Below are 10,352 nucleotides of genomic sequence, written 5' to 3' on the forward strand. Positions count from 1 at the left end.
TGGATTCTGACATTACATTCATTTACTGCATTTAAATCAAGTTATGTCATCAGACCAGCATCTAGCTTCAGAGCTAATGACAATTAGTCATGAAGACTTTTCACAGATTTTACCTTTCTTTTTTAACCTCTCTGGTCTGATAGGTAAAGTGATGTCAGGTCTTGTACAAAAGTCGACAATTAAAGCAGAAGATGAGCAGACAGAAAGTCTCTGTGCCTTGAGTCAAGTGGTCACATGAAACACCATGAACTAGTCATTGAGCATTAAGATATTACTGCTGTCTTCATTAAGCCAATCTAGCTGCTTATTCTGACCTTTATATAAGAAAGAAATTTTATGAAAATGAACACAAATATAAAAAATAGGTCAAAACGATTGGACTCACTCTTATTCCGCAGTGTCACTGTTCCACCGTAGGATGAGCTGTTACGCATCAATGCCAGCTTCTGTTGCTGCAGGAAGTCATAAACATCACATATACATAATTAGGGTAGAAAGCAGAGAAAATTTGTGATATAATTTATCGATATTTACTACATTCAAAACAGAAACAGACTAGATCAGAAATGACTGGAGGTGTATATTAGTGGCATAATAACCTAAAAATCTAAAAATACTTTCATTCACTCACTGAATTCTGATGATGGAATTTAGCATTAAGGCCAAATCAGATGTTCTGGATATGATTTTGTGATATTATATTATCCAGAATACATTCAGAACGGATTCGTTCACACAAGCATAAAAAGTAATATCAGTAGCCTTTTCATACTGTATTATAGACATGTCAGACGTGATAGAATGCATCTTCTCTTACCCGCTGTTTCATTTTGATACAGTTAGGCAGGGAATCTCTGCAGCGGTTGTGGATGGTGACATTGCAAGCTAGAAAAAAAAAAGAGAGGAAGCATTACTTCATACGTCTGGCTTTCTCTCTGTGTCTAAGCACAGATATGCATGTTCAGCATCCCTACACCACTATGGAAAACTGTCAGTTTCCTTCTGAAGCCACTCTGAAGTGCAGAACCAACAGTTCGGCGTGTACCTCAGGCAAAAAGCTAGTATTCTTACAGAATAAACTGTACAGTGTAGATTTTTTAAAACATGAGAATAAAAGTTTAGGATAGCATGTAGACATACAGTACCGAACTTTTGCCTATCCCTTTCTTTCTCGTTCTCTTGGCCGGTATCCATGAGTGTGCTGAAACCTTGGCCTCTTTTCTGCTTTTCTCTGTGTCTCCTTTCTGGATGTTTCTCTCATAATGGCTTCTCCAGTGTTCAGTGTTTGCTTGGCCTATTGTTTGAGAGCAGTTCTACTTCCTGTTTTGAGGCTGAGTAGGAAGGAATGAGACTCTGGCCCTGCTGGGTATTCCCAGACACCCCCCTTCTAACACTCTTTTTTCACATTCACTTATGCTACACATTCATGCCATTCATGCCTCGGCCTGCACCTGAAAAGCTAATACATGAACTGATCCACTGAACTGATCCATGAACTGATCTGATTACAAACAGTCCTCCTCCTGTGTAGCACCTTCTTATTTTTCTTCATCTGAAAGGCTAATTATATTTCTGACTGGCTACTGTACAATCTCATATTTGAGGGGAACTAAAGTATGGTTTGGCCAAAGGTTTGCCAAAGAATTGAGAATCAGCAATGCAGCTCATAAATTTATAATAAGCTCCATTAAAACCACTAGAAACATGGGTCCTTTTAAAACCAGATTCCCGGCCGCCTCAAACGTTCAACGTCTTGTCTCTTGTGAGATGCATTTCGGCTCACCACGGTTGTAAAGAATGGTATTTGAGTTACTATAGACCTCCTGTCATAAAGCAGTCTAGATGTTTTCTTGTTTTTCCTTAATTCTACGTAAACTCTAGAGACTGTTCTGTGTGAAATGCACAGTTTCTGAAATACAGTACTCTTTCTCTTTTCCTTAACAGCTTTTTAACACCTGAAATAGTTACGCTGGGTGATTGTATACTCTAAGTATCCATACTTTACAATTAACAATTTAACAATTAATCTTGCTAATTCATAATCTAACATTTCTCACTGTGCATTCCTAAAAACTTTGTGAAGTTTCTTATTTGTATATTTGCAATGTCAATAACAATTACTGGATAAAAACAGCATGTGACCGATTTATATAAAGCCGTTTCTCACACTTTTGCATCAGACAGCCCAAAATCTGTGCAAACCCTGCTTCTAAATTACAAGTATGAAACCTTTCTGCACCTGGGGTTCAAGCAAAGGTTTAGAATGATGACAACCCAGGCATAAGAGCAGTGTGAAAAGCCATAAAAGTCTCTGTGATCACATTTTGCCTCCATTCTAATGTCTGATTTGACCTGAACCATAACCTGTAGCTCTTGACCTATGTGATTTCATGCACTGTGCTGCTGCAACATGATTTTCTGCTAGATAATTAGCAGGTGTAGGGGTGTGTTTATTAGCATAGTTAAATTGTTTTGTCAGAATATTTCAAAGTAAATAGAAAGTCATACAGTCATTTACTCAAACAACACTTGCCTGAGAGCTTTGCTTTGTTTATTATTCTCTCAGTAAAGCTATGGAAATGCTATTGTAGAATGCTAATGTGGGCCAAACCAAGAAATCACAAAATTCACAAAAGTTTTACCAATGGTAATTTACTGGCTGCCATTTCTGTCCATATAATAAAGTCCTATCAGGATTTCACTGTTTTTTGTGAATGTTGTGGCCGAAAATGCTATATTTGCTTCGTCGTTTTAAAAAAAATCTTTTTTGTTCGTTTTTGCTGTAAGCTACCTCAACTGGCAAAATAAAAAGAAAGGATTCTTCTTTTAAACTACTTGACACATATGCTGTACTCATGTTTGATGTGCTTTAATCAACGAGAGCCGAATGTGTGTTGTGATGACATCACACGGCCAAAATCTGTGGAAGTTCTGCAGTAAACCTAGAATTAGCTTGAATTTCTGCAATTGGGAAATCAGAAAATCACAGAATCAGTGATCAGTGCTAGTCATCTATAAATAATCATTTATACAAATTATCAGGGTGTTCAGGGCACAGCTGATTTACAGTTAGTGACGCTCGCTCGCTCACAGCTAAAATTACAGAGTTGAAAGTTGAAAGAACGCCTCCTGGCTATTGCTTATCCGTCATATATCAATACGTACTACTCCTAGGGTCCAAACCACGCAATCCAATCACTTTCTGTTCATTTATAGTCTGCCGTAACATTTATTACATTTTTTACAGTGTTTAACAGACCACGTAAATATCCTAAATTTACAGAGACCTTGACAGTCACAGCAACACTCTTTCCCACAGCAGGTATTTGAGTGACAGATATAAGCATGTAAGAAAAGTATAAGGAAGTGTGTTTAAGAAAAGTCTCATCATTAATGAGCTCTTAGTGTCTGGAAGATATAAAAAGCAGTCATGGGATGAAGAAGTTGAAAACAATGGCGAAATAAAGAACGGGGGTGGGGTGACACCAAAACAGGAAAGGGTGTGTGTGCAAATTCAACTGAAGCTAGAACAAGTACTTTTTTTTGTAGCCCAGTTGTTTCATTTTCAGTAAATGTCTCAAAATGGCTCCTGCTTTCTGAATCTAAGTGTAAATGTACTGTATTTGGAGCAGTGGGTACCAACAGCAACATGAAAATAAGTGTGTGTCTGTGTTTATGTGTGTGTGGTAGTTTTGCTTAGCCTACCATTTTTAAGGAAAGAATGTGAGGGGGTGTGTATGTACTGTATGTTGGATGTAGGGCTGGACCAGTAAGAATTTAATGTGTGATAACCATACAAATAAGTGTACCCCAATTTATATATATATATGGATGAGTGTGGGAGTACTGGGCACATTATCTGTGTATCTCTCGCTGCCAGACAAACCTGCTCTATGACTCCAGCTAGCAGAGGAATGTGAAAAGTATGTGTTAGTTATCAAATCGTGGTATCATGCACTCCTACATGATTCAAGCCTTGCTCCTTGGGTAATCACTGTGAGATATTTCACATTTTTACGAGTGTGTGAGGACCAAAAATGGCCAAATGTCCTCAGAATTTTATCAACTCTGTCCTCAAAAAAAAAACCTGTAGTTGCATCTTCTACAGACTATACACACACCGTGTGCTCTGGGGTATAGTATATGTGTATTTTAAAAGAGTATTGAATATGATCTCAAATTGAACACTGACACAGCCTTTTCTCAGATGATGACAGATGATTTTAAATGCTAGTAGCTTTAAAGAGTCATTTGTATGATATCGTGTTCACCGGATTATCATCGGCCATCTTGATAATTTTTTTTCATCTAGTGTCAGTGTCTGGTAGCCCTGACTCTCTGTCACTACGTAAGCTAAGTGTTTGTGAGTGTTGAGTGCATGAAGAGTCAAACATTCCACGTTTTTTCGGTTAAATAAGTGCATCATCAAATAAGTGCCTAAACTGCACTCACACTGTTTCTACTGCAAAATGGTGTAGAATATTGCACCCATGTGTGATTTGGAACATAACCTGTGTTTTGATAACTAATGAAATATGTGCCTAAATATGTTCTGGTCCAGTTTGTGTCCACTGTCGTTTCAGATTCCTGTTCTAGACTTCCAAGGGAGTAACCTGATGTGGTCTTCTGCCGTTACAGCCTAAACACCTCAGGGGTCAGTATGGTGTGATCTGTGTTCTGCTTTTCTGCTAAACACAACATTAAATAATGGTTATTTTATTATCCTTCCTGTCAGCTCGAACCATTCTGGCCATTCTCCTCCGACCTCTAGGTGAAAAGTTGTTCTTGATCACTGAACTGCCTCTCACTGGAGGTTTTTGCATTTCTGTGTAAACCCTGGAGACTGTCCCAGAATTTCTGAAATATTCAATCTAGTCCATCTGGCACCAACAACCAACAACCATGAAACATGCAAAGTCTCTAAAATCACATGTTCACCATTGTCATGGTTGATGTGCACATCATCCATTTACTGAAGCTTTTGCCCTGTATCATAAATGTCTGCTTTTCTAAATATTTCTGTGTGTATGTGTGTGTGTGTGTGTGTGTGTGTGTGTGTGTGTGTGTGTGTGTGTGTGTGTGTGTGTGTGTGTAAAACTCACTGGGGCAGCTGAGGGCCTCCTTGGCTGTTATGCTCTTGTTGCAGGCGGAGCACAGTGTGGTGCCACTCACTGTGAGGGAGGTAAAGAGGTGGCCGTTTGTGTAGCGTGCCTCCCTCTCTCGTGCCTCTCTTTCTCTCTCCCGCATCCGCTCCTTCTCCTTATTCTGAAAAAATAGAAGAAAAAGTTTCCATAGGAGAAATATCAGGTAGCTTAGCAGATTAATTGTCATTCAGTGATGACAGATCTTTATAGGACGGGGTTCCCAGATGTGTGTGAATACTTTAAGACAACCAGGCAAAACGTGACCATCACATTCGATTTTGTTCACCAACCTGTTGTCAAAAATTCATAGCATACAATTGTCTACATTTTTATTTCTTTACTGGAACTAAGAGACTCGAACCCTGTTCCAGCATGACGATGCCTCAAAGCACAGTACTCCATGAAGACATGGTGCGTTAATGTTGGAGTGTCCTGCACAGATCCCTGGCTCTGACTCAACCCCACTGAACACCATTGGGATAAACTATAACACAGACTGAACCCCAGACCTCCTCACTCAACATCAATGTTTGATCTCACTAATTCTCGTAATTGAATGAAATCAAAGCATATTAAATTTTCACTTAGTGTGAACACACTTATGGTATGGTATTAGATATAGTCATCATTCTCGCAATTATTTGTATTCCTTCTTGAATTATTTTTCATTAAGTTCAGAACAACAGAAAACAGCTTCTTTTATTCTTTCCTGATATACTCTTACACATAATTTCCGTGAGTCTGCTTATTGTGTAAGTGTAGTGAATCAGCCATCTTGCTCATAAGCAACCATTTAATCAGGAAGTAATCTGAGCTAAAAAAAATAATCTAAAAGGAGTGGCTTTCACTTCGAAGAAAAAAGATGATTAGAATCATAATAACAGAACTGAGTATGGTGGATGATTGAAATGTAACCTGTATAAAACAACAAACTGGACTAGTCTTCCTGTTTCACTAGATAAAAAATAAACTATTCAAACAACTTGAACATGTATTTAGTGGCTGTGTTTTGCTATGGATGAAAAGCTGCCAAATGTTTACCTCAGTGACTTTTTTCATTGGGGTCTTGCAAAAAAGACTGTCTTCCAATCATTTCAAGTTGCATGTTTGTATACTACTTATTATTGAGTAATATTCTGTTCACTTAATTAAATGCAGTATTTCATGATGCATGAAATTGTGAACAATGAGAAAAACTCATGTTTGTGGACACCTGACAATCGCACACATATGTGACTGTTGAACATCCCATTCTGGATTTATTCTCTCTGTGCTGTTATAATGCGCTCCACTCGTCTGTGAAGTCTTTCCACTAGATGTTCTCCATCATTTAATTGTGTGCTTTCTTCTTTGTGACAACAGATTGCAGAAAAAACACATATGGTAGTGTGAGGGTCAGCTGTCCACATGAAACTTTAGTGATTAGTTCATGGCTATAAATAATACTCATGGATTGGTTATAGAGGTTACTTTTTGCCTCACAATGGCCCCTAATGTAACTATTATTGACTTGCAAACAGAATTAAAGCAAGCTTTTAGGTTCAATCAACTTTAAACGTTCTGTTTTAATGGTTGATTCATGTCCAAAGAATGTGATTGTCCACAAAAAGCTGCACAAAAGCAGGTGCAACAGAAGTTGTAATGGTTCATGTTTAAAACACTGAAGTAGCTGAAATACAGTCTGTTTTTTAAGCTAAAGTACATTTTTAGCGTTTGGTTCAAACCACTGAAATACTATTCTGAGTCTTCATCTGGAACATGGTTCACTATGTGATGACATCTGGCTCAGATTCTCCATTATAATCTGGATTCCCCATTAATGCTTATGGAGCTAGTTACAGCACAATGGACTCATTTGGCCATGATGCCAACATCTGTAAGCAAATCAGCTTTAACTTTAAACAGCTTTAATTAATTACCCTCCTGGTTATATTCCTTACCCCCAGTTATTCCGGGACTAGTTACTCACCCGCATGAATGAAAATTGCTTCCAAAATCATAATAAATCTCATAAAGCAGGAAAAAGCCAAGTAAAATTTTACTTCATGGTAAACAGGGTGAAAAGTGAGAAAAAAAACCCTTAACAGGAACCATTTTAGATCTTTAAAGGGAAACTTGCAACTGTTTTTTTTTTTTTTGCCAATGTTTTTAAGTCCCCTCTAAAAGCAATAACACTACTTTTTGAAGTAAGTGACATTAATTCTCTTGTTGTCAGAACCTCTAATGATTATAAGACAGACCTTATATAATGACAACTCATGACTCTCTGACTTCCTCTTTTGGCTACTTACAGCAGTAAACAAGAACCATTAGTAAAAAAAAAAAAACTAAAATAATGAATTATAAAGATTAATATTGTAGATATAGTAAAGGTTAAGTACTTTAACTGGAGATATGAAATGTTTCAGACAAATAAAGTGCTTCAAAACTGCTTTAAATGAACTTCATTGATTGTTTCTTGATTGTTTTAATCCAAACTTGATAATAAGGTTATTTTGCACAGTACTACTTATTCATGGACACTGCAATAACGAAATGACTTCACGCTCAAACCACAATCACTTACTTCATACCACATGGCTGTACAGCTAGTGATACAGTAGATACAGATTCCTAGAAACCGAGGCTGCACCACTGACACAATTGGAGAAGTTTAGGTTGATGAAATGCAGTTAATAAAAACACTTTTATTATCTATTTTTTTAATTAAAAATCAAACAGTCACAAAATTTGTGTGAATCAATGTCTCTTTTTAAGCAATGTGTGTGTGTGTGTGTGTGTGTGTGTGTGTGTGTGTGTGTGTGTGTGTGTGTGTGTGTGTGTGTGTGGGTGTGTAATTGGAAACAGGTGTGTGTGTGATTCCCCGAACCGAGACTGTAGACATGCCAGTACTGTGTGGAGCTGCAAATTTTAGTTGATAGTGGCTGTGTTTGTAGGTGGGAGTGTGTTCTGGGAAAAGGAGTTCAAAGACAGAGTTGACCTTACACTAGCACCTGAACTAGGACAACGTACTTTAAGTGCTTAGCTGTGGGTTGTTTTATGTAGACTGACATATCTCTTTAGCCAGGCATACACATAACACATAATACATCCTATAACCCTATACTCCAGTACATCTGATCAAATGCACATTATCTTCTAGTCAGTTGATTCTCTTTTTTTGCCCATCCTGAGATTGTACCAGCTCCAGTTCCATGTGCTCGATGTCATGAAGATTTCAGACCTTTACTGAGATGAGACCAACCCTGAGGATCCTAGAGATGTACCAGCTCAAGTTGTGTTCTGCCATATGAAGATTTTGGACTTTCAGAGTGAAGATGCCAACTCCATGTCATCTTTAAGGACAACAACCTCCTCATCAATGCACAATTATCAGACTGTATCTGACTGTAGAAAGGACATTATTCATAATAACGCTCTCTGGTGTTTATAACAGTTTATAATCACGCCATGCAGTGTAACCTAAATGAGGATGAGGTTCATTTTTGAGTCTGGTTCCTCTCAAGGTTTCTTCCTCTTCCATCTAAGTCTAATATTAATATTTAACTTGTGTTTAATACTAAACTTTAAATAATGTTAAACTTTTTGTACTTTTTGTAATATTTCTGTAAAGCTGCTTTGAGACAATGTCCGATGTTAAAAGTACTATACAAATAAATTTGAAATTTGAATCGAATTGAATTGAATATAACACCATGGTCCTGGAGAAACGTTATCTCATTTCACTATGTACTGTGTCAGCTATGTATAATGTATGCAACCATCTCCCAGATTTGAAAGCGTTCGCTCTTTCCAAATTTCAACACCTGGCCTGTTCACCGTCGTTTCCTGTCAGTGTCATGTTTGGCACTGTGTTAAAGACTCGCTTCCAAGTACAGACAAAAATAATACTCCTGGAGAAATACTGTATATGTGTTCTACATTTAAAAAGTGTGATCATCTGACTCACTCCAGCCTGAAACCCTCCAGCAGAGCTTTAAAGCATGACCTTGGCTTTTCTGCTTGAGTGTATGAAATTCATTTTGTGCTTTCTTGTACATTCAGGGCTTTTATTCCAGAAATACTGCAACACAAACCATTACAAAATACTTACAAATTCATCTGACGAACATGACTACAAAGTGGTCTGATTTTAAAAAATACGAGAAAAGAACGATCTAACTGATCAGGTAATGGAAAAAACAGCGTAATTTTCTTTTGCCCCTCCTCAAAGGCATTATTATTTCTTTACATAATTACAGACCTTGCCTGGAGGCTGCGTATTATACTCCACATACTGCACTGCAATTTTCTGTTATTTTTCTGTAATATATATTTTCAAGTGTTGTGTATACGAAACCCTAATGTATGGTAAGTTTCAAAACTCTCAGCCCACTAACTTGGGTTCAAATAAATAAAAATAATAATTAATAAATAAACATGCCCAAATACAACTTGATTCTAGAAAATATTAAACTTTACAACCATTCTGTTCATCAATGTAATTACTAATACACAACAAAAAGCAGAATTCACAAAACACATAATCATACTATTTGAGTTATGCACTAAATTATTAAAAGCATGAGTTATAAAACAAGGATTTCTCAAACAGCAAAAATATAGTAGATTCATCTCAGTCTGAAATCTGTCTCAGTACTAAACATGTTGATTCTTGCACAAACCTTTGCACCCTACCGTAGATTACTGTCAGTGGCTGTACTGTAGTTATGTGATACACATATTAATATATAAATATGAACCCAGTTCGACACACACATAGCACGCAGTGAAAAGTAAAAGCCACAAATATCTAGATATTGCTGTAGTTCATTGTGTACACTAAAGAAACAGTGTACCAATTTCCATCGTGATTGCAATACTACTCTATTTCTGGTGCTGCACCACTTTTTGGATATGCTGCACAGGAAACAGAGAGCAAGCACTTCCTCTTTTGCAGCTACAATGCTCTATCATTAAGGGTTGCCATGGGAATGTAGGTACGGGGTGCGGAAAAAACTGTACAAAAAAAAACCTAAGCCATTCGGTTTGATTCGTATCCGTGTGCGCATGCAAACTGAAACTCAACTTGAGTCATGTGACTTGTAGTGGAGTGGGCTGCTTAAACACACACTCTGGTGTGTGAATGTGTGTGGAGTGAAAGAGAAAGCCTTCATCTCCACTGCTCCAGTTTTTAAATGCTCCTGTGGCCCTGTAGCCTCAATGTAG

The 10,352-nt window shown here is 37.5% G+C and overlaps 1 protein-coding gene across 5 annotated transcripts in view; it reads right to left on the reverse strand.

The window, feature by feature from the left end:
• Window positions 1–10,352, reverse strand: part of arhgef1a (Rho guanine nucleotide exchange factor (GEF) 1a) — a 70,858-nt gene that overhangs the window by 27,385 nt on the left and 33,121 nt on the right. For 4 of the 5 annotated variants that reach the window (XM_047816360.1, XM_047816361.1, XM_027143937.2 and 1 more), the window contains 3 exons: window positions 5,103–5,265; window positions 818–885; window positions 386–452 (listed from right to left, as the gene is read on the reverse strand). In XM_047816360.1, the coding sequence (XP_047672316.1) occupies window positions 386–452; window positions 818–885; window positions 5,103–5,265 (298 nt within the window). Of the gene's footprint in view, window positions 1–385; window positions 453–817; window positions 886–1,145; window positions 1,350–5,102; window positions 5,266–10,352 lie in introns of those variants that run through there. The other variant, XM_047816362.1, reaches the window with a different exon arrangement.

Source organism: Tachysurus fulvidraco, chromosome 7 (assembly GCF_022655615.1).
Source record: "Tachysurus fulvidraco isolate hzauxx_2018 chromosome 7, HZAU_PFXX_2.0, whole genome shotgun sequence".
Taxonomy (NCBI): domain Eukaryota; kingdom Metazoa; phylum Chordata; class Actinopteri; order Siluriformes; family Bagridae; genus Tachysurus; species Tachysurus fulvidraco.